General features: G+C 42.3%; 2 protein-coding genes across 6 annotated transcripts in view; one reads left to right on the forward strand and one right to left on the reverse strand.

Moving 5' to 3' along the window:
• The first annotated feature begins 13103 nt into the window (after positions 1-13103).
• On the forward strand, positions 13104-18151 carry MRPL16 (mitochondrial ribosomal protein L16). The gene is made up of 4 exons (XM_017890812.1): positions 13104-13373; positions 14066-14131; positions 16432-16580; positions 17445-18151. Exons 1-4 carry the CDS (start codon positions 13319-13321, stop codon positions 17928-17930), a joined length of 756 nt encoding a protein of 251 aa, XP_017746301.1. The 5' UTR covers positions 13104-13318; the 3' UTR covers positions 17931-18151.
• Positions 18152-18405: 254 nt separating this feature from the next.
• Positions 18406-25592, reverse strand: part of STX3 (syntaxin 3) — a 50543-nt gene continuing 43356 nt past the window's right edge. For 2 of the 5 annotated variants that reach the window (XM_017890810.1, XM_017890807.1), the window contains one exon: positions 18410-23424. In XM_017890810.1, coding sequence (XP_017746299.1) covers positions 23377-23424 — 48 coding nt within the window. In that variant the 3' untranslated portion in view covers positions 18410-23376. Of the gene's footprint in view, positions 23500-25592 lie in introns of all 5 variants that reach the window. The other 3 variants (XM_017890809.1, XM_017890811.1, XM_017890808.1) reach the window with 3 other exon arrangements.

Below are 25592 nucleotides of genomic sequence, written 5' to 3' on the forward strand. Positions count from 1 at the left end.
ATGTGTGCAGCACACCAACATGGCCCAAGTCTACAGATGTAACAAACCTGCACATTATGCACATGTACCCTAGAACTTAAAGTATAATAAAAAAAAAAAGTAAAAAAAAAAAAAATTTGTATCAAAAGACCTAAAATGACTGGGCATAGTGGCTCATGTCTGTAATCCCAGCACTTTGGGAGGCCAAGGAAGGTGGATCACCTGAGGTCAGGAGTTCGAGACCAGCCTGGCCATGGCAAAACCCGTCTCTACTAAAAATACAAAAATTAGCTCAGTGTGGTGGCACGTGCCTGTAATTCCACTTACTTGGGAGGCTGAGGGAGGAGAACCATTTGAACCCAGGAGGCAGAGGTTAAATGAACCGAGATCACACCATTGCACTCCAGCCTGGGGAACAAGAACAAAACTCCATCTCCAAAAAATAAAAAATAAAAACAGGCCTAAAATATACTCACCTTCAGCCAAAAAAAAGCCCAATTCTGAAATTTATACACATATATATGTATATATATAGTATATATATGTGTGTGTGTATATATGTATATGTGTATATATATATTGATTCTTGTATATTTATGTGTCCTCATATATGAGGACACATAAATATATAAGAATCAAAAGGTCAGCTGTAACTATTATAAACCAGAGCTTAGGTGTACAGCCACAATACACTTCCTAAAACTGAATCCCAGAATCAGATAGACTGAACTGCCCAGGCACAAGCCTCCTATCTGGGCATCTCAGAGCAAGTACCTGCTCTCTGGTAACAGTCTGGCTCCTAGGAGAAGAAGGTGTGGGCCACATAGGCCCAGGTCCTAATTTCAAACTTATCTATTAGGTAAATCTCTCTGTCCCAGAAAAAGGCCAAGACTGTCACTGTAATAGAAGGAAATCTCAGGGGTGGTGAGTAAAGTGCTCTCTCATAACATAACATAATGTTTATAATATGGAAAAAATAGAACAATCTAGATGTCCAACAATAGGACAATAGACAAACTCTGGTGCATCCATATGATGGGATACTTAAAAGTTACTAAAATTCATGTTGAAGATAAATTCTTGCCGACATGAAAAGACGTTCATGATGAACACGAATGAAGTGAGTGAATGAAGTGAAGGAAAGCAACTCCAAGTGAATGAAGGCAAGTACACGACCACATTATAGTATTATCCATGCTGGAGTGTTTCCATGGTGATCTCTGTGTGGTAGAATTATTGGTGATTGGGTTTTTTTGTTTGCCTCTCTGTTTTCTAAGTTTTAGCCATTCAACAAACAATAATTGAGCAACTGGAAAATGGAAAAAAAAAAACATTATTATTATTATTTTTTTTTTTTTTTGAGGCGGAGTCTCGCTCTGTGGCCCAGGCTGGAGTGCAGTGGCCGGATCTCAGCTCACTGCAAGCTCCGCCCCCCGGGTTTACGCCATTCTCCTGCCTCAGCCTCCTGAGTAGCTGGGACTACAGGCGCCTGCCACCGAGCCCGGCTAATTTTTTGTATTTTTAGTAGAGACGGGGTTTCACCATGGTCTCGATCTCCTGACCTTGTGATCCACCCGCCTCGGCCTCCCAAAGTGCTGGGATTACAGGCGTGAGCCACCGCGCCCGGCCTAAAACATTATTTTATACAAAGATTATTTTTGCTTGTTTAACAATAAATTGGACAACCAAAGAGATTTCTCTGTGTCTGTGTGTGTGTGTGTGTGTGTGTGTAGAGTTTGCTCTCATAATAGAAATTGAAGAAACAAGGCTAGGGAGGAAACAGAGAGAAATCACAGATTTGTTTCATATAATGAACACCTTGTTTTAGCTACCTATCTAGGACTTAATTGTGTGTGTGTTCATCTGTATTGGCAGGGCTAGAGACAGGGAAATGGGTTCGAAAGTTGTAATTCTGTTTTGAACTAGTGCTTTATTTATTTGTTTGTTTGTTTGTTTGTTCGTTTATTTTTGAGATAGAGTCTTGTTTCATCGCCCAAGCTGGAGTACAATGATGCGATCTTGGTTCACTGCAACCTCTGTCTTCCGGGTTCAAACAATTCTCCCTCAGCCTCTCAAGCAGCTGGGATTACAGGCGCCCACCACCAAGCCAGGCTGATTTTTGTATTTTTAGTAGAGACGGGGTTTCACCATGTCAGCTAGGCTGGTCTTGAACTCCTGATCTCAGGTGATCCACCCACCTTGGCCTCCCAAAGTGCTGGGATTACAAGCATGAGCCACCACACCCAGCCAAGGAAATGCTTTAAAATGTACTTATATTGGCACACACTATAAAAATGAAGGTAGTTGTCATAAGTAATTTTCTTAAAGTGAGAATATACAGCAAAAGAATATCATCTTAAGTACTTTGGGGGAGGAAGTTAAGTGTCTTGGGGCAGGAAGTCACATAACTTCTGTTTATAAAATACACCTCCAACCTGGGCAACATAGGGAAACCCTATCTCTACAAAAAATAAAAATAAAAATAAATTAGCCGGTCATGCTGGAACATGCCCATGGCACATGCCGGCTACTTGAGATGCTGAGGTGAGAGAATTGCTTGATACTTGAGCCCAGGAGGTCAAGGTTGCAGTGAGCCATGATCATGCCACTGCACTTCAGCCTGGGCTGCAGAGCCAGCTCCTGTCTAAAAATATGTATCTTTTAAAATATATAGTGTAAATGTATATGTATAAAATATACCATTATATACACTTATAATATATATATAACATACAGTAATAGGTATATATACCTATTATTTAAAAATATATGATAGGTATTATATATAGGTTTATGTATAATAAATACACCTATTATATATAAATCTATATAAATATATAATATCTATATAATACACAATATTATAGTTATGTATTATATACTAATATGATATTTATGTGAGATATATGATATATAAATGTATCATACATACAATATATATTATGTATTTATATATCATATATGATATATATGCTTGTATATCATATATGTATCTTATACATATATGATAAGCTTATATATTCCATTTCTTAGTATGTTTTCAATACATTTTCCAGCTTGTTTCCATTTGTCATTATCTCACAGATTAAGGATTTCTACTCTTTCCTTGTTCATTTGGGGATGACTACACAGTTTAAGGATTTTTTTCCAAGCATTGCTTCTCTTGTTTCTCTTGCCCATAATTCCCATGTTATAGTCATTTAGCACCAGTAAATTATCTAAGAAGAAACAGTCAATTGGGTGACTTATTAAGATACAGTACCTGATTTCTTTTAAAAAGGTGGTAACAATGAAACAGAATACCCCTGAAACAAAGCCACAGCCTACAACCAACTGACCTTTGACAAAGTCAACAGAATAAACAATGGGGAAGGATATACTACTCAATAAATATTACTGCCATATGCAGAAGAATAAAACGGGATCCCTACCTCTCACCATATACAAAAATTAACTCAAAATGGATTAAAGACTTAAATGTAAGACTTCAAACTATAAGAATCCTAAAAGAAACTCAAGGAAATACCCTTCTAGACGTTGGCCTAGGCAAATAATTTATGACTAAGCCCTCAAAAGCAAATGCAACAAAAACAAAAACTGACAATTGAGACCTGATTAGACTAAAACTCTTCTGTTCAGCAAAACAAATTACCATCTGGCCATAGTGGCTCATGCCAGTAATCCCAGCACTTTGGGAGGGTGAGGTGGGCAGATCACTTCAGGTCAGGAGTTCGAGACCAGCCTGGGCAACACGGTGAAAAGCCATATCTACTAAAAATACAAATATTAGCCGGGCATGGTGGTGGGCACCTATAATCCCAGCTATTTGGGAGGCTGACGCAGGAGAATCGCTTGAACCTGGGAGGCAGAGGTTGCAGTGAGCCGAGATCGTGCCACTGCACTCCAGCCTGCACAACAAAAGGAGACTCTGTCTCAAAAACAATAAATAAAATAAAATAAAACAACCAAGAAAAAAAAAAAGAAGTTACCAACAGAGTAAACAGACAACCTGCAGAATGGGAGAAAATATTTGCAAACTGTGAATCCAGCAAAGAACTAACATCCAGAATCTATAAGGAACTTAAATAAACAAGAAAAAAAAATCCCATTAAAAAGTAGGCAAAGTACATGAACAGAGACTTCTCAAAAGAAAACATACAAGCAGCCAACGAACATATGAAAAAATATTCTACATCATTAATCATCAGAGAGATGCACATCAAAATCACAATGAGAGGCCATATCACGCAAGTCAGAATGGGTATTATTAAATGATCAATAAATAACAGATGTTGGCAAGGTTGAGGAGAAAAGGAAATGCTTATACGCTGCTGGTGGAAATGCAAATTAGTTCAGCTCCTGTGAAAAGCAGTTTGGAGATTTCTCGAAGAACTAAAAATAGAATTACCGTTCAACCCAGAAATCTCATTACTGCATATATACCCAAAGGAAAACAAATTCTCTGCCAAAAAGACACCTGCACTCATATGTTGATCACAACACTATTCACAATAGCAAAGACATGGAATCAACCCAGGTGCCCATGACGGTGGATTGGACAAAAAAAATGTTACATCTAGGTCATGGAATACTACATAGCCATAAAAAAAAAAACGTAGCAGCATGGATGCAGCTGGAGGCTGCAATCCTAAATGAATTAATGCAGAAACAGAAAACCAAATATTGAATGTTCTCGCTTATAAGTGGGAGCTAAGGCTGAGGGGAGTGGCTCACACCTGTAATCCCAGCATGTTGGGAGGCCAAGTTGGGAAGATTGCTTGAGCCCAAGAGTTTGTAGACCAGCTGGGGTAACATAACGAAATGCTGTCTCTATGAAAGATTTAAACATTAGCCGGGCATAGTAGCACATGTGTATAATGACAGCTACTTGGGAGGGTAAGGTGGGAGGATCACTTGGGCCAGAGAGGTTGAAGCTGCAGTGAGCAATGATCACACCACTGAACTCCAGTCTGGGTGACAGAGCAAGACCCCATCTCAAAAAAACATAAAGTAAGTGGAAGCTAAACGTTGAGTACACATGGACACAGAGATGGAAACAATAAACACTGGAGATGAGACAGGAAGGAGCGGGGCAAGGGTTGAAAAACGACCTATCAGGTACTATGTTCACTACTTGAGTGATAGGATCATTAGAAGCCCAAACCACAGCATCACACAATATACCTATGTAACAAACCTGCACGTGTAACCCCTGAATCTAAAATAAAAAATAAAATAAAATAATAAATTAAAAAAAAAAAAACCACGATGGATGCGGCCGGGCGCGGTGGCTCACGCCTGTAATCCCAGCACTTTGGGAGGCCAAGGCGGGAAGATCACGAGGTCAGGAGATCAAGACCATCCTGGCTAACACGGTGAAACCCCGTCTCTACTAAAAATACAAAAAAATCAGCCGGGCGCGGGGACGGGCGCCTGTAGTCCCAGCTACTCGGGAGGCTGAGGCAGGAGAACGGCGTGAACCCGGGAGGCGGAGCTTGCGGTGAGCAGAGATTGCGCCGCTGCACTCCAGCCTGGGCGGCAGAGCGAGACTCCGTCTAAAAAAAAAAAAAAAAAGGATGGATGCACATAGATTTGGAAGACGAAGTAAATACATTTATTAAACACTGTAGTGTTTAATTTCACTTGGAAATGTAATGTTTACTTCAATTTTTATGAGGGGAGCTTTATGGAAAGATGCATTTGTGTTTATTATGCACTCTGTTTTATGTTGGGTAGTAGTAAACTCTCACAGGACTTAATGAGAAGAAATTTGTAATATGATAACTATTTTTCTTCATATTAGTTCATATGATTATAATTAGAGGGAATTGTTACACTTTAATTCATTCTTCTCTATTACACTCAATACATTAAGATAGAGAGCTTATTATAAGCAGTATGCATATCTCAGAGAATACAATTTATATTTTGAAGTTAGAATGCAAATTCTAACTTCAAAAGTCAATTAAATTTTAAAACAGAACGACACAAAATTATTGAAGATACCAAACAAGGTCAGTACTGAATATGCATAGAAAGTACCTATCAGGAAGAAACCTAACATTACCTCTGAGGTTCTTCTGATCATTATTTTACTGCTTCTACTCACATTTTCTCATAGTCTCACAAGCAAGGTTCATTTTGCTTAACAATATATCTTCACCACCTAGCACAGCACCTGGCATAAAAATTTATATTGAATTAATTAATTATTTTAGTTCAGAAAAGATAAGTTACCATCGGAAAACACAGTCTACAGATACAGTGTGAGAAGAAATCTGATCTTGGAATCAAAAGATTTTGAGTTATCACTCCTGTATTCGCTTGTAAACAAGCTGAGTGACCCGGACAAGTCTCTAATGAACTCAAAGATCAGTTTCTTTACCTATACAATCAGAGATTTGGCATAGAATCATCTCTAAAATTCTCTTAATTTTTGGAAAAGTCTTAAGAATTGTATTCTCTGAGATATGTAACAAGCTCTCTATCCTAATGTATTGACTGTACTAGAGAAGAATGAATTAAAGTGTAACAATTCCCTCTAATTATAATCATTTATGTGTGCTCATTATTGCATAATGCGATTGCCAAAGCACGCATTTGGTTGGGGTTTCAGTGGCTATAATAAGCACTTTGTGACCTCTACTGGACACACAGGGTAAAGTCTTGTATGAGTCCAGGAGTTCCCAGACCAGCTGGGGCAACATAATGAAATACTGTCTCTATGAAAAATGTAAATATTAGCCCGGCCTAGTAGCACAGGTCTATAATGACAGCTACTTGGGAGGGTAAAGTGGGGAAGGGTCGATTAAGCATGACTATTTTGTGAAGATGCAAAAAAGAAAGAAGGGAAGATTGCTAGCAAATACGTTCCCTCCATTTAGGGATTGTATACAATTGTACTTGCCTTTAATTAGATGTGTGAATAACCTATAACAAGTATGTGGTTGAAGTACACTGTTGAGGAACTGGAGCTAAATATCTGACACCTCCAGTCCCTTCAAACTGAGATCCTACAACTCTTTGAAATAGCAAAAGCCTCAACTTGGTCAGAAGTGCAAACGGTTCTGAGATTAAAATGAAAAAAAGAAAAGAGAGGAATGAGAATTCTAGCCAAGAAAATAAAAATAGAGAGTGTGGAACTTAACAAAATAGTTCTAAATTTTATCTTGAAGAACAAACATGTTAAACATAGCCAGTATGTTTTTTATAGATTGCAAAAACAAAGAACTTGATGGAACAGATATAAAAATGTGTAATAAAGTGACAATGACTAAAACAATGTAGGACCAGTCTCAGAACATGGGAATGGAAGAAAATGTCAAAAGGAACTCCCAAAAGCTGTGAGAATTTAGTACATTATAAAGTCACATATTAAGGCTGGATCCGGTGGCTCATGCCTGTAATCCTAGCACTTTGGGAGGTTCAGGCAGGTGAACTATTTGAGGTCAGAAGTTTAAGACCAGCCTGGCCAAGGTGGTGAAACCCCATCTCTACTAAAACTACAAAAATTAGCCAGGCGTGGTGGCACGCACCTATAATCCCAGCCACTTGGTAGGCTGAGGCAGGAGAATCGCTTGAACCCGGGAGGCAGAGGCTGCAGTGAGCAGAGATCACTGCACTCCAGTCTAGGGAAAAGAGCAAGATTCTGTCTCAAAAAAATAAAAAATAAAAATAAATAGGCCAAGAGCAGTGGCTCACGCCTGTAATCCCAGGACTTTGGGAGGCCAAGGCGGGCAGATCATGATGTCAGGAGATTGAGACCATCCTGGCTAACACGGTGAAACCCCATCTCTACTAAAAATACAAAAAATTACTGGGCATGGTGGCGGGCACCTGTAGTCTGTTACTCGGGAGGCTGAGGCAGGAGAATGGCGTGAACCTGGAAGACGGAGCTTGCAGTGAGCCGAGATCGCTCCACTGCACTCCAGCCTGGGTGACAGAGCGAGACTCCGCCTCAATAAATAAATAAATAAATAAATAAATAAATAAATAAAGTCACATATTAAATGAGAATTTTCAGCTTTGAGAAAGAATTATGTTATATCCCTATCTCTGGCCTTTATAAGCAGTATTAATATATTTTGACTTATCAAAGTAAGTCAAATATATTCATATTTGACTTATTTCTTTTCTTTTTTTTTTTTTTTTTTTTTTTTTTGAGACGGGTCTTACTATGTTGGCCAAGCTGGAGTGCAGTGGCACAATCACAGCTCACTGCAGCCTCAGCCTCTCTTACCTCAGCCTCTCAAGTAACAGGAGGACAGGCGTGAGCCACCACGTCTGGCCAATATTTTATTTGTGTAGAGATGGGTTCTTGCTGTTTTGCCCAAGCGAGTCTTGGACTCCTGGGCTAGGCAATACTCTCATCTCAGCCTCCCAAAGTGTTGGGATTACAGGCATGAGCCACTGCACCTGGCTGAAAGTCAAAATGCTTAAGACAATTACTGACAGGTTTTAGTGCATAAAAATTATAAATAGCCCTACTTCAAAAACAATCAAGATATACTGAAAACTGAAAAAAAAATTAAAACATACAACCAGGCCGGGCGCGGTGGCTCCAGCCTGAAATCCCAGCACTTTGGGAGGCTGAGACGGGCGGATCACGAGGTCAGGAGATCGAGACCATCCTGGCTAACACGGTGAAATCCCGTCTCTACTTAAAAAAAAAAAAAAAAAAAAAAAAAACGAAAACTAGCCGGGCGAGGTGGCGGGCGCCTGTAGTCCCAGCTACTCGGGAGGCTGAGGCAGGAGAATGGCGTAAACCCAGGAGGCGGAGCTTGCAGTGAGCCGAGATCCAGCCACAGAACTCTAGCCTGGGCAACACAGTGAGACTCCGTCTCAAAAAAAAAAAAAAACAAAACATACAACCAGCTGGGCACAGTGGCTCATGCCTGTAATCCCAACACTTTGGGAGGCCAAGGCCAGCGGATCACCTGAGGTCAGGGGTTCAAGACCAGCATGGCCTACATGGTGAAGACCCATCTCCACTAAAAATACAAAAATTGGCCGAGCATGGTGGTGCACACCTGTAATCCCAGCTACTCAGGAGGCTAAGGCAGAAGAATAGCTTGAACCGGGGAGACAGAGTTCGCAGTGAGCTGAGATCACCCCACTGCACTCCAGCCTGGATGACAAGAGTGAAACTCTGTCTCAAAAAATAAATAAATAAAAATAAAACATATACAACCTAATAGGAGGTACTATACTTAATACACAAGCAATTTTGAATTGATAAGAAAAAAAGCAAAAGAATTTTAAAAATAGACAAAGTATACAAGCAAATCACACACACAGAAAACAGATAGACAAAAATATGTGAAATCAAGGACATGAGAAAAAGTGTGACATCACTTATCATTAAGGAAATGCAAACTAACCTATAACCAGTATGTAGGTTATATTAAGTAAAACTCGGAGAACGCCATCAGAAATCAACTTTAGTTTACGACTGGTTATCCAAATCAACTCTGTGAGGCTGGGTTGGGTTTGATTTTGTGTGTGTGTTTTTTGTTTGTCTGGTTTTTGTATTTTCTCATTACTCTCTAATTTAAAACATAAAAATTAAAAAGTTGTGTTGTCACTTCTAATCACAGAAAACATTCTCACTTCAGTACCTAAAATGTCTAATACTATGTAACAATCACAACTCTGAATTCCATTTAAAAGAAAAGTGACTCTCCTCCCCCAGCTCAGCCCTGCTTCAGATAGAGAGATAATAGGAAAAACAAAATGGGGAGCATGGGGTGAACCTGTTTCCTCATCTTGCACTTTTACTAATCAATAAGATCTTTCCTGTCCCCAATCTGTCACTATTTATGATGTCTCTGAGATGGTGGCACCTGGGTGAGCTGAATAGGATCCCTCAAAAAGTATATCATCTTGAAGACCTAACCCCGAGCATTTCAGAATGTAAACTTATTTGGAGACAGTATCTTTACAGAGGTAATCAAGTTAACATGAGGTCATTAGGATGGACTCTAATCCAATTTGCTGAAATTTGCATTCACACAGACATATACAGAAGAAAGATGATGTGAGGAGATGTAGGATGAAGACAGTCATCTCCACGCTAAAGAGAGGCCTGGAAAAGATCCTTCCTCACAGCCCTTAGAAGCAACAAGCAACCCTGCAGACACCTTGATTTCAGACTTCCAGCCTCTAGAACAGTAAAGCAATAAGCTTCTGTTGTTTAAGCCACCCAGTGTGTGGCACTTTGTTTTGTGTTTGTTTGTGTGTTTGTTTGTTAGAGACAGGGTCTCACTATTTGCCCAGGCTGTTATTAAAGTCCTAGGCTCAAGCAATTCTCCCACCTCAGCCTTCCAAAGTGCTGGCTTACAGGTGTGAGCCACTATGTCCAGCCTGTGGTACTTTGTCATGGCAGCTCTAGGAAACTAGTACAGCACTCAACAGTACTTTCCTTCTTAAAGAAGAATTCATAAAGCACTCATGAGAGAAAGAGGGTGCTTTAATAGTGATATCCAGTCTCTAAACAAAGTGCCACACACTGGGTGGCTTAAACAACAGAAGCTTATTGCCTAACTGTTCTGGAGGCTAGAAGTCTGAAGTCAAGGTGTCTGCAGGATTGCTTGTTGTTTCTTCTTTTTTGTTTGTTTGTTTTTTGTTTGTTTGTTTGTTTTGAGACGGAGTCTCGCTGTGTCGCCCAGGCTGGAGTTCAGTGGCGCGATCTCGGCTCACTGCAAGCTCCGCCTCCCGGGTTCACGCCATTCTCCCGCCTCAGCCTCTGAGTAGCTGGGACTACAGGCGCCCGCCACCATGCCCGGCTAATTTTTTTTGTATTTTTAGTAGAGACGGGGTTTCACCATGTTAGCCAGGATGGTCTCGATCTCCTGACCTCGTGATCCACCCGCCTCGGCCTCCCAAAGTGCTGGGATTACAGGCTTGAGCCACCACGCCCGGCCTGCTTGTTGTTTCTAAGGGCTGTGAGGAAGGATCTTTTTCAGGACCTCTCTTTGACATTTTGAAGTGCTAGGGGTCAGGACTTCAAGATATCAAATGTTTCACATGCACAAACACACACACATGCACATGCGCGCACGCACACACACACACACACACACCCCTGCTGAGGATCTCTCATCTGCCATTCCCTTGATGCAGGCAAATTCATCTCTGCTAAGTTGTTGGCTGGTTGCACATGATTCTTCCCTCAGGCCCAGGACATCCATCATCACACCTACTCCACCTTCTTTCTCCCTGTCTTTGATGCAGTTCTGTTGGACAGGATGTAAGAAACCCTACCTTGGCACTCTACACTGGAGTCCACACCTAGTCAACAGGACATGCACACCTTTGCCCCACCATCAATGGAAATGTGGCTACTTCCCAACTGCAACTCTCTACTTTTGATGCCACAGGCAGCTTCTACCAGCCTCCACACATACCATTTTCTCAAGCCAGTGTCAAACCCCAATGCCCAGTGCCCCTCAAACTTCAGAAGAATTATATTAAACTCTCTGAATGATCTCGAAATGTTTTTCACTGGGCTTGACAGAGCACCCCTCAACCCTTGCCATTGAATAGAGGAAGGCATGAAAGTCACAGTACACCAACAACTCTATTGACGAAATCTTTATTATAATCTCCAGTCTCCACTTCCTGTCTTGGCTTTTCTAGTGTTTTTTACAGGCTGGCAGAGAATGGGCAGCTAAAAGTAGCAAAGCCAGTTCCTACCACCTGCTGCATAAACTCTGCCTAAGAGGCCCAGCACCTCACTTTGAAATGTGGAGATTACCTTGTGGTCCCAAGCAAAACTGAGGCAGAAACAATCGCATTTTAACATCCTGTTATGAATGTAACATTGAGTGGTGTTTTTCACCTTTCATATTGACAAAGCTCTAGAAAAATTATAATATCCTTCTTTAGCAAGGGTGTTGATCAAGAAAGCACTCTGATAAGCTGTTCATGGAGGCCAATTTTGCACAACTATATAAAGTCAAAAGATTTAAAATGAACATTCCCTTTGATCCATAAATTTCTCTTTTTGAAAGTGCCCAAAAGAAATACAAAATAACAAAAATGTACAAGGCTGTTTACTGCAGCATGGCCTATAACAACAGATTTGTAAATAATTAAACTGAGCAACAATAATTATTCATTATGATGAACACATTCATAGAAATACTTAATATAACCAGTGAATACTGAGACAGAAAACAAGAAGACTAATTGGCATTGTTCTTTCTTCTTGGTCAAACAATTAAGGAGTTGATGCATTCTTTGCACCTGTTGATTTAATAGATGAGAACAGCTGAAATAGCTTTCTTGTAAAACTTCAGTAACTCTTCCAGTTGAGACTGAATTTATTTTACCTTGAAACCTCTGGAATAAGTGTAGACACATTAATTTTGCTCATGGCACTATGGTAGATGCTCAAGAGATGTTTGTTGAATGAATAGTCACCTAGAAGCCTAGAAGCCTACTTTGACTTGTCCCACCTTTCTGAACCAAACCAATGTATTTCTTAAATGCATTTGATTGATGTCTCATGCCCCTTTAAAATGTATAAAGCCAAGCTACACCTCTACCACCTTGGGCACATGTTCTCAGGTCATGGTTGCTCATATTTGGCTCAGAATAAATCTCTTCCAATATCTTACAGTGTTTCACTCTTTTCATCGACAATATTGTTCATTCACTGAGATCTCTGGAATCCCAGACTGTGCTCAAAGTCTGATGGTACTGTTTTCCTGTTGTATGACCCAGAACAAGTTAAATTATTTCACCTTCAGGATGGAATCTACAAAATAAGTATAATGACTTATCTCATAGATTCGTTGGCATGACTAACGAATGAGGTACTCAATGACACACTGCAATTGCCCTATAAATGTTAAACCAGTGCCAAATCTGGTATTCTCCTAATGTCTTTGAGGGGTCCCCTAGAAAAAGGTCTCAAAGGCTGTGAATCGTAAGGGACCACCTTGCTAAGCAACCGGCAGGCATTGACAGTTGTATTCCGCAGAAAAAATAAATAAATAAAACAAAAGACTCCCCGCTCCGCCGCCCTCTTCTGGGGAAAAACTGGGGATTGGAAGGAGAACCCTAGAGGGCCAACACGGCCCCTGGGCGTGGCTGGGCGGACAGCGCCTTTGACCGGCGGAACTCAACCTCCGACGGAACTCAACCTCAGTCGCTCGAGTTTCTTCCGCTTCCGTCGGGACTCTGCGGAGTGGACCGGAGTGAACACAACTTCCGGCCACACTGAGCGGTGTCCTGAGCTGATTCCAGCTAGGCACTAGAGTGCCGCTGCCTACCAGGGTGGAGGAGAGCGCTGTAGTCGCTGTGGGGACCTCCGCGCCGCCGGACGTCCGTGACTATGTGGAGGCTACTGGCTCGCGCTAGTGCGCCGTTCCTGCGGGTTCCCTTGTCAGGTCAGAAGTCCCTTTTGGTTCCTAAAGACTTTACCCCTCTTCCTCCCCCACCCTCCAGTGCTTTTTCTCCCTAACCCAAAAGGCGGCTCTGCATATGCTTGGTGAAGCACTGGTTAGGGACTACGCTATCTCACCGCCGACCTCCACCGTAGGGGTTCGTGCAAGAGGGTCACAACTGCGTCTGGGAGTCGGCGCCCAGAGACCCCGGCTGGCCTGCGGAGCCTGAGCCTCTGAGTACGTTTAGTGGAACCCGCATCCCAACCTCTAGACTCTGCCGGCGCAAGTACTTTTGGGCCGGCTTGGTGGCTCACGCCTTTAATGCCAGCACTTTGGGAGGCTGAGGCGGGCGGATCACTTGCGGTCAGGAGTTTGAAACCAGCCAGGCCAACATGGTGAAACCCCGTCTCTACTAAAAATACAAAAAAATTAGCTGGGCGTGGTGGCGGGCGCCTGTAATCCCAGCTACTCCGGAGTCTGAGGCAGGAGAATCTCTTGAACCCGGGAGGCGGAGGTTGCAGTGAGCCGAGATCGCGCCACTGCACTGGGACCTGGGCGACAGAGCAAGACTCCGTCTCAAAAAAATAAAATAAATAAATAAAATAAATAAGAATAAGTAGTAGTACCTTTGGCCCAGGTTGTATCGGGGTCCTGGCCTTGTTACCTTCGTCGTTTAACTTGGTTTGTCTTTGTAGATTCTTGGGCACCCCTCCCCGCCAGTGCTGGCCTAAAGACACTGCTCCCAGTACCAAGTTTTGAAGGTGAGAGCTTGTCTTTCTGCTGTTTGTAAATCTTTTCTCTGATGGAAACCAGGAGAGGGTGGGAGATGACATAGGAGTGTTCTTGTGTTTCCTGTCCCCGTTCACTCTTTCAATACATATGTTTTTAGAGCGTACTGTCTTGCCAACCAATATTCTGAGCACTAGAAATAAAGAACAAAGGAAACCAAAAAAGTTCCCTGCTCTTAGGGAGCAGCGTCTAATGAGATAGCTCCCCTAACCCCTGTCACTGGTGTGTGGCCCATGGTCCACTCAGCCAGTAGTCAATTGGCCTGAAATCTGGATTTTTGCATGGCATGGTGGTTCATGCCTGTAATCCCAGCACTTTAGGAGGCAGAGGCGGGTGGATCACTCCAGGCCAGGAGTTGGAGACCAGCCTGCCAACCTGGCGAAACCCTGTCTCTACTAAAAATACCAAAAATTAGCTGGTAGTGCACACCTGTAATCCCAGCTTCTCAGGAGGCCAGTCCACTCCAGTCTGGGCAACAGAGTGAGACTTGGTCTCAAAAGAAAAAAAAAAATTCTGGACTTTTGATGTTCTCTCCAAATAAGGTTACATATATGCAGTCATCTAACGATATGTGAAAAAGCTCTGTTAAATGTAAGATAAGCCACAATATTGTAAAACTAGTTTACTTTTTTAAAAAGAAATACACTGGAACCCTCAAAAAAATGAATAGAGTCTGTACATCTGAGGGTCTTCTGTACAGAGCTGTTCAACCACTATATGTTTAGAAAGTACATTTGACTTGTAGGTGAAAGAAAGCATTACTAAGTTTCTCTGTAGCTGCATATAGAAGCTGAGGGGCAGCTTCTGAAACTCTGATAGTAATAATTTGATATTTCCTCAAACTCTTCTGTTTTGTATTTGTCTCCATTATAAAGCCATACTTAGTTCACTGCATACATTTTTTAAAATAATTTGTTAACTTTTTTCCCCAAATTGGTAAGTAAGGATGATAAAGATGTCACATGTCTGGCCTGAAGTTTTGTCCACCCACCCAAACCTGGCACACTAACCTGTGCAGGTCTCAGCATGAAAAGTCCCTGCATATATGAGAGAAAGAGCATTGATCAAAGGATTCCTGGGTTGTAAGTTTCTCGACAAGAATATGGCACAGCTAGAGAACGTAGATATTTTTATGTACAATATAGTATTCTTCCACTACTCCCATTAACATCCAGAGAGGCAGGGAAGTATGTGTATATATTTTTGTGACATGCTGTGTAGCTTTGCTGTTGAACTGGATGGCATAGACCAAATTATAAAATGTTTCTAGCCCTTGGGTTCCTCTTCTATAAAATGGAGATTAAAAATACTACATGCCTAACGTCCTGTTTGTTTATCTGGGTAATAGTGATGTGTGTTCATGTATTCACCTTCTGGTAATTCACTGAGCTGTATGTATATTTTCAGTTTGGCCCTTTGATATATCTGTGTTAAACTTTGACAAGTTAAAAAGTTTTTAAAAAGGGAGCCCTAAAAAAATATCAAGGCTATACAGTTGTCTTAAAGATTAAGTGAGCCGGGCACGGTGGCTCACGCCTGTAATCCCAGCACTTTGGGAGGCGGAGGCGGGCGGATCACGAGGTCAGGAGATCGAGACCACAGTGAAACTCCGTCTCTACTAAAATACAAAAAATTAGCCGGGCGCGGTGGCGGACGCCTGTAGTCCCAGCTACTCCGCAGGCTGAGACAGGAGAATGGCGTGAACCCGGGAGGCGGAGCTTGCAGTGAGCCGGGATGGCGCCACTGCATTCCAGCCTGGGGGATAGAGACTCCGTCTCAAAAAAAAAATAAAATAAAATAAAGATTAAGTGAACTAGTGATTTCCAAAAAAATCCCTGTTACAGTGTTAAGCACAGAGTTGGTGATTAATAAATGCATTTGGATTCAGAGGACAAAACTTTGCTATCTTTAAAGTTTTAGAAACATTTGCATTAGCCACTGTCATAGCCAGAAGATTCCATTGTCACTAAAAGCATCTGCAAAAATGCAATATACCTTTAGAATTACTGTTCAGTGGTAACTTTTAAGACTTTCAGGCTGGATACGGTGGCTCACACTTGTAATCCCAACACTTTGGGAGGTAAAGGCAGGAAAATCACTTGAGGCCAGGAGTTTGAAACCAACCTAGGCAACATAGTGAGACCCTGTCTCTACCAAAAAATGAAGAAGAAAGAAATTAAGACTTTCTCCTGTTACAAATCTTTCTAGGAAGAAAATAGATCTTTTGAGATGTGTAGTTTTACTTTATCCTGGTTGTCTGTGCTCCTTTTAGATGTTTCCATTCCTGAAAAACCCAAGCTTAGATTTATTGAAAGGGCGCCGCTTGTGCCAAAAGTAAGAAGAGAGCCTAAAAATTTGAGTGACATACGGGGACCTTCCACTGAAGCTACGGAGTTCACAGAAGGCAAATTTGCCATCTTGGTGAGTGAATTCAGCATCAAGCAGCAATGGGATGGAAGCTAGGGAATAACAAAATCTCATACTCCTTGGGATAATTTAGTCTCTTCCTTTACAGTTTGTATTAGAACTGCCACCAGTACCTCTTTAAACTGATACGTACAGAGGCTACTGAGTACCCAGTAAACATTTGGGTTATACATTTTTTTTTTAAATGGAGAATGAAAATAATGTAAAAGCAGAAGGAAGAAGCTAGCTAATTTGCCCCATAATCAGATCATGAGATCTTTTCAAGCCCTGGTAAAATAAAACCATCCACAATTTAGGATGTGGAAAACAGCTGTTTCCTTACTTGTTGAGTAGCTTCCATGAAGACTGATGTGAGCAGCTACACAGATGGGTGTGCACTAGGATTTATTTTCCACCAGGCAGCCAGAGTGATCTTCTCAAGTCCCCTTCCTGCAGCCTAATCCCCACTGACCTCTCAGAACCTCATGCCCACTCTCCCCATTCCTCACCGTACTCCATCCACAGTGGCTTCTGTTCAACTTGCCAAGCCCTCTGCTGTGCCAGGGCCTTCATATAAGCCTTTCTTATGCCTGGCACACTCCTCTCTTTTCCCTTGGCTAGTTGTTCTTTTTATGCTGGCCTTAGCTTTAGATGTCACATCTTCAAAGAAGCCTTCCCTGCCTCTCCAATGAAATGGGTCCCCCTTCACTGTCTTTATTACTGTGTACCCTAGGCTTTTCCTCCATGGGACTTATTAAAACTAAAGTTTTATTTTCAATTGTATCATTGAAGCCACAGTTACTAGAAGAGACAAAATAATAGAGCCCATAGAAGATATCAAAGTCCGCATGTGTTTCTAATTCTCCCATTCACTTTTAGGCATTGGGTGGTGGCTACCTGCATTGGGGCCACTTTGAAATGATGCGCCTGACAATCAACCGCGCTATGGACCCCAAGAACATGTTTGCCATATGGCGAGTACCAGCCCCTTTCAAGCCCATCACTCGCAAGGGTGTTGGGCACCGCATGGGGGGAGGCAAAGGTGCCATTGACCACTACGTGACACCTGTGAAGGCTGGCCGCCTTGTAGTAGAGATGGGTGGGCGTTGTGAATTCAAAGAAGTGCAAGGTTTTCTTGACCAGGTTGCCCACAAGTTGCCCTTCGCAGCAAAGGCTGTGAGCCGCGAGACTCTAGAGAAGATGCAAAAAGATCAAGAGGAAAGAGAACGTAACAACCAAAACCCCTGGACATTTGAGCGAATAGCCACTGCCAACATGCTGGGCATACGGAAAGTACTGAGCCCATATGACTTGACCCACAAGGGGAAATACTGGGGCAAGTTCTACATGCCCAAACGTGTGTAGTGACTGTAGGAGGTAACTGTATATAGGCTATTGAAAGAAGGATTCTGCATTTCTATTCCCCTCAGCCGACCCACTAAAGTCTTTGGGTAGCTCTTAAACCGTAACTAAGGAGCAGCATGAGAGTAGATGATTTCTGAAAAACAATGTTATTTGTTGATTTAAAAAGAAAACTGTATTATATTTTTATTAAATAACATTTGAACATCACTTCAGGATATAAATTCTCATTGGTCATTCTTAATCCCTGAAAAGATTAAGAAATAGGCCTGAATGACTGTGAAGAGTTCTTGGTTCTCCTGGGGTGTAAGATGAACATGATGGCTGAAACAAATGTTTGCATTCCCCCATCTACGATGCAAGTCTCACTTAAATGTTTATACTGCCTTTTATATGTACACACTTCAGGAGCCAGTTTCTGTGATATTTTACTAGGTGTAAAACACATTTTTAGAGTAAGAAAAAAAACAACACTTCGTAGATCAATTGATTCAGCGTTTATTGATGCCCAGTTACCCAGCTTCTCACAATCTTGGAAGGGGGATGTTGGACAATATGCAAGGAATATACCCTTTGCCTTTTAGCAAAAGGAACCAATAACAAAAGTTAGAACTGTGTGGCCTTTTCTAGGTCTGAAATTCTCCAAAGAGGGAGGGTGTTTGGCTCTATGTTTGTGCCCCTGCAGAGTCTAGTATAGTGCTATGTGCCATGCAACACGTAAATTCTTACAGCTAGTGAATGAGGGCCCCCTGGGACTCAGATCCTCACAGCTCCAGCTCCCTGTTTGCCCAGATTAACGTTTTCCAGACCTAACCAGCTGCAGTGTTCTATCCCCTATTCACATTAAAGGAAGCACAAATTAATAGAAATATTAAACCATTGGCTTTTGAAGGTGGGTAGAAAACAGCACTGACCAAAATATTTTTTAATCCCACTTTCTTAAAAAATAAGGTATCAAATAATTTACTTTCAAAAGTACAAACTTAGCAGTTGTGTGCTCCTCACCGTTATATACTGTGATTTTTTTAATGAATTGTTGTTACATAATCACTAAGTTATCTGCACTAGAACTCATATTCACATAGCTGGTTTTAAAGCTGAACACAACTGAACCTTGAATGGAATTGGGGACAGTATTTAGAATAGTTTTTCTTTATTTTTTTTTTTTGAGACGGAATTTCGCTCTTGTTGCCCAGACTGGAGTGCAGTGGCGCTCGGCTCAGTGCAACCTCCGCCTCCTGCATTCATGTAGTTCTCATGCCTCAGCCTCCCAAGTAGCTGGGATTACAGGTGCAAGCCACCATGCCTGGCTAATTTTGTATTTTTAGTAGATATGTTGGTAAGGCTGGTCTCGAACTCCTGACCTCAGGTGATCTACCTGCCTCGGCCTCCCAAAGTGCTGGGATTACAGGCATGAGCCACCATGCCCGGCGTATAACAGTTTCTTACACATAAATTACTGGCCAGCAGTTTCAGCTAGCAACACAAATCAGGTGAGAGGTGAAGTGAGCGATAACCTCATTTCACCTTTCTCACCTACACCTTTATCTGTTCTTTGTTATGGTTCACAAAGTGTTATACTGATGTGTGAGTTCAGTCATACTATAAACCTGTTTCTTTTATTTTGTGGGCCTGTATTTCGTTACTGAACCACAGTCCTGGGGCCAGCCATCTTCTCCACAGATTAAGAGGCTGTTGCTAGAACCCCACCATGACCACCCACAGAAAAAGCACTTTAAAGTTTATGTTGTGGTAATGGGAAGAAAGGTTGGTCGCATTTTTGCATGAGTCGATCAGCCTATTCCCAAGCAGCTTTACACAGCCTCTGATAGTAACAAACCGTGTTCTCATTGGTACCTTAAAGAGTTTAGGAGTCAAACCCAAAGATTTGTCCCCGACTGAAATAAGAGCTTAATTATAAGTAATTAAGTCAGCAGATATTTGAGTACCTGTAAGCAGCAGGCACTGTCCTAAAAAGTGGGAACACAGCAGTGAGCAAGATAGGCATGTGCTTATCCTTAAACTTCACTTTTAAGACTACTACTAGAGCCTGAAAGAGGAAACAGATGTAGAGTGGTCAAAGGTGAGACCTAGAGGAGCTTGAAGAACAGAAGGGCCCAGACTTGACCAACTCACAGCAGTTCAAGTAAGATCCTGTTGAGTCAGGTGTGCTACGATAGCTGCCCCTTCACAGCCATACTGCACATGCAGACTGTAAGTTTCACTTCCTAAAGAGGCACCACTCCGCTTTCTTCTCTACCCTGCAGTCCTCCTTTAAGCCATCTGCCTAATCAGCTATGTATCTGTACTCCCTGTCCCTGTCCTCCACCCAATTCTGTATAAGTTTGTTCTTCTTTGCATAATTCTTAATAAGTAGTTGATTGGTGCCCTGTTTCATAAGAAGTTTCATAATGGAAAGAGGAGAAGCTGATGAGGAGTCTGCGTGGAGAAGTGATGGTACCACAGAAGTGGAAGGAGGATTAGAAATGCCAGTCGATCAATCTGAGGGCTGTGGGAGATAATAGAAAAATAGAGAAAAAAAATCATAGATTATATAGCATGGTGTTCGTGGCTGGGATCACCAAATCCCTCTTACCCCGGGGTAAGGGACTATATACACAAGGCTGTGTTAACTTTCATTAACCTTGAAAGGGAAGAAATTTAATTTGAATTACTGTGTCTTCCAAAAAGTTGAAGATACACCTAATTAAGAATGAATTCTTGTTCCTTTTGTCACTTCCAGATACCAAGGCTCAAACTGTTTAGCAGGAATCAATATCCTTGACCTGTACAAAGTATTCTGCCACACCAGGTTATAGGACAGATTGCTGCCTTCTGTCCCCCCATCTCCTCCCACAGACTACCTGCTAACAGCTCATTCTTCACTCACTTTTCTGTCTCTGAAACATCCCTTTCCTTAGTTTTCTCTAACCTTTATTAGCACCGAATCCCACCCAGATTACGGCACCCAGAGTGCCCCCAAGGCGCAAAGGTTTCAAGTAAGTGAAAGAAGGCCTCACTGTCCCCACAGATGGCTCACCTTTCTCAGGCAAATATGCTCCCAATGGTGGAAGCTAAGATGATCGCAAGGATAATACAGCAGATCATGATCATGATCTTCTTCTGCTCATCCAGACAAGGAAAGAAAACACACATGAGAAACATCACCGCAAAAAGTATTCTGCAGGGAGACAAGTGCATGTGGACACGGAAGAGGGTACGAAGGAAGAGAGCAACAGAAGGAAGAAGGAGATGGATCTGGCTTCTAGGACCCAGAATGCCAACAGAAATGTTATTTTTGGGAAGACATTCAAAAGTTAGATCAAAAGGATTCCCAGAGGATGTCTGGTGTGGTCATTCCGCCTTCTAGATAACATCATGACAGATCTCCCCCATTTTCTCCTACAGCCAGACACTCCCAAGGACTGAACCAAATTCTTTTGGGGGGAACACCTCAAATCTGAAACACATAGTTCCACTGCATTCTGTGAGAGTTAAACCATATTCAAAAATGGCGGTTTTGAATCATCTGATCCAGCACATGGCTTAAAAAGATGTGAACTGCATTCTAAAACCTGAATAAAAATCACCACATGGTGGCACCAGATCAGTGTTCCTGCATGGAGACAGAGCCAGAACTGTTTCACAATCAATACAAAGTTATTTTTATTTTTAAATTAGCAATAAAATAATCAAGTTTACATTTAAAAAATACAAATAACAACAAAAACCTTCACATGTCGTATTCCAAACTGTAAGCCCCAGGCCTCAATGTAAGAGGAGAGCAAAGGCCTTTAGTGATTTTGTCTCTTGTTGCTGGAGCCCATCCACTGTCTGACATCATAGCCATGGGCAAGAGGACATCCCCTTGGCTCTGTCTGAGTGCTGGCTTGTGACCAGCAGTAAGTAGCCTTTGCAAAGGAAGCTAACGGACAGTGCCTGGATTAAGGGTGCTCACCCTATCCTAGAAAGCATTAAAGTCAAAGCTGAAAATATACATGGTACCCAAAATCAAGAAGACTGCCAGAGAACAGGAGGGGATCTAAGGGATTTACCACTGGGTTAGCACAGACACTACACTAGAAGATTTCCTGGCGACTGCTGCTGTTGCTTCCATGATAAGAATTGAGTGAGATAAAGAACCTGCCAAACTCATTAACCCAGTAGCAGGAAGAGCTACTGTGTAGCCTGTGGTGTTCCCCAACTGACTCAGCCCTCCAGATGAGACATCCTGTAGGCCACATGAATATCAAATTACTGAGGGATGCTCTCAGGACAAGCCTAGCATAGGTAGCAGGTGGGGAAGGGTGTCAAAAAATTATACTTTCTGTCTGCTAAGCAGAAGAACTTAATTGGGATCAATTTAGCTCACTCCAGAGTTCTCATTTTATTCTCCCAGTATTCATCCAGAAAACAAGTTTCTTGATGATAGGGGAAGATCACATTTCCATAGTGATTCATTTGCAGGTAAGCAAATGTCCTTTACCCAATTTTTATCCTGGCTCAAAGTTGGCTTTCTTTTTTTTTTTTGAGGTCATAATAGCTTCCATTTTTATTTCCTACTTCCTGACAGACACACACATATGTGTACATACATCTCATACACAATTAGAATACATCTGGAACACATGAGTGAATACACCAGTGTCATGAAATATTTCCAGAGCTTAGGATTCTAGCACCTTGTCCCTTGCCCAATTTAAAATCCCTGATTATATGTGGCCCCAAGGCAATAGTTTCACAAAGCATCGCTTTCTAACAATGAACAGCCAGTTTCTAAGACTCAGACATGGAAACATATTCCATATCCTCAGCCTTTTGCAAAGCGTAACTTCAGATGACTGTATCATCCTGGTCCCTCCTTGAGTAAATATGAGAGATTACAACACAGAGAAAAATCAAAGTTGCCCCCCAAGCTGAACAGCTAAGAGCTTAATTTAAGGCTGAATTTCAAGCAAGTCAGCTCTTCAGACTAAAATGACATCTGCCAGTCCCCCATGTTTTCAGGACATAGGGACAACAAACAGGATTGGCATCCTGCCAGGTAGAAGACTCAGATCCAAGCCTTATTGTTGCCAAACTTAGAAGAATCCTTCTGCTTTGTTAAAGATACTCCCCTAAAAAAAAACATTGCAGTTTCTAGGAGAATACTCCATGAGGTAGAAAAATACAGCACCTTGGGAGGGTCTCACAAGAGCTTTCCCAGGTGCAAGGCATCATCTGACACACCACAGGGAGGAAGGAAGCTGAGTAGTTCACACAGTCCAGGAGAAAAGGTACTTGAGAGCTGGTGGGGCAGGAGGAGGCTCTGAGGAGAACTCGGGGTCGCATCAGGTAGATCACATTCCCCCAGGGCTAGATTGTTAGCTGAGTCAGGTCCAAGGGTGGTCGCAAGGAAACAAAGGAACGGGTTGCACTCGCTCTCAGGAAGGCCATTCAGACTCCATTCTCATCTGAAGACAAGGGTGGCCACACCAGGCTGGAGTGAAATCAGTTTCTAGGAGGCAGGGAAAGGAGGAGCTGATCAATACACAAAGAAGGCAAAGGGCAACAGAAGGAGTCAGCCACAAACCTAGAAGGTGGGGAGGAAAGACCAGCAATCACTATGAAATACACAAACCCAGGACAGAACCTGGAGTTAAATATCCTACCGTACAAAGGACAAAAAGCCCTACTATGCGAGGGGGAAAAAATAGAAAAGCCTCTAGGCCTTTTATAAGCCTTCTCACAGGCTGTCCACACCCATGAAGACGTGGTGGGAAGGGACAATCCCTGGTGAAAACACCTGCTCTGCAGGTCCCACAGCAGTACCACCACAAAGACAGGCTGCAGGAGCTGCTTTCGGGTTCTCGATCTTCATGAACTCCCTGCTGCCTTTCTTTTAGGAAGCAGAAGGGCACAATGAAAAGCACATGGATAAAGTTCAGGGGTCGTATTATGGTGGCTCCACCTTATGAGCTATGTAGCCTTGGGCAAGTTCTTTAACTTCACTGCTCTTTCCCCGTCTGTAAAATGAGGATACTGTGAACTTAGAGCAAGCAGCTGGCGCATTACTAGGAAATATAAACACACCGTCTACCCTCCTGTTCAGAGACCTCTCTCCCTTGGGTGACATGGAGGAAAAGGGGAGTCCAGACCTAGGCAACACATCAGTTTTGACTTTATTAGGGAACATGGAATAAACTACAAAAAAAAAAGCGGCTTCACAACTGCTCAGCAATTTAGCAGGTTAAAGATACGTTAGTCAACCAAAAACAACATATTAATTAGTCTGCTCCTCTTTGAGGAGTTACGTCCTGAAAAATGATTCATACACCTTCTGAAGTCCTGGAATTAGGAATAGAAAGGGGCACCACGAATTTGCATATCACCTTTCATCCAAGGATATGGAAAAATCACAACTATTCTATCTTTTTAAAATTTCAGGCCGGGCGCGGTGGCTCAAGCCTGTAATCCCAGCACTTTGGAGGCCGAGACGGGCGGATCACGAGGTCAGGAGATCGAGACCATCCTGGCGAACACAGTGAAACCCCGTCTCTACTAAAATACAAAAAACTAGCCGGGCGAGGTGGCGGGCGCCTGTAGTCCCAGCTACTTGGGAGGCTGAGGCAGGAGAATGGCGGGAACCCGGGAGGCGGAGCTTGCAGTGAGCTGAGATCCGGCCACTGCACTCCAGCCTGGGCGACAGAGCAAGACTCCGCCTCAAAAAAAAAAAGAAAGAAAATTTCAACATCTATTTCAACCAGATTGTTCAGAGCCAAAACAAAATTTAAACTTCACATGCAAAAAAGTCAAGGGCTAGACTCCAGGTGCCAGAAAAAAGAGGGGGAAAAAAAAAATCAACAAACCACCTGTCTATGAGAGGTTGTTCATCTCACTGTTGCTTATCTTTCGAGATGAAGTTGAATGCTCAATGCTATAATAAGCTGACTTTTAGATCCTCTGGTCACACGAAAGGAAGGAGGAAGAAGAAGAGACACACTGAAACAAATATAAAAGGAAGGCACAGCTCTGGGTACTGGCAGGGTATTATGTGCCAAGTCTTCCAAATGTTTATACCTCTTATCTCAGTAATCCAACTTATATGAGTTGATAATAAAGAGAACATTTAAACGAGAAAAATATTAAATAAGGCCACACTGTTAGCTATAACAAAATAACATAAACCTCCAACATTGTGAAAATGTTCAATATTTGAGAGTATGACCACAATCTCATATTGGAAATTAGATTTACAAAGAGATTTTAATGCTGTGGAGTGATGCTTATAATTTTGTAACTGGGTAAAAAACTATGGATAATATAGTCTGAACTATGTAAAACTATGTCTGAGTGTGTGAACATGCTACAAGGTTATCAGCAATAATATTAAAAGTTCATTAGTGGGCCGGGCGCGGTGGCTCAAGCCTGTAATCCCAGCACTTGGGGAGGCCAAGACGGGCGGATCACGAGGTCAGGAGATCGAGACCATCCTGGCTAACACAGTGAAACCCCTTCTCTACTAAAAAATACAAAAAACTAGCCGGGCGTGGTGCTGAGTCCCAGCTACTCGGGAGGCTGCGGCAGGAGAATGGCGTGAACCCGGGGGGCGGGGTTTGCGGTGAGCGGGGACCCGCCCCCGCCCCCCAGGCTGGGGGACAGGGGCGAGCCCCGGTCTCAAAAAAA

This window comes from Rhinopithecus bieti, unplaced genomic scaffold (assembly GCF_001698545.2).
Source record: "Rhinopithecus bieti isolate Rb0 unplaced genomic scaffold, ASM169854v2 scaffold_19722, whole genome shotgun sequence".
Lineage (NCBI taxonomy): Eukaryota > Metazoa > Chordata > Mammalia > Primates > Cercopithecidae > Rhinopithecus > Rhinopithecus bieti.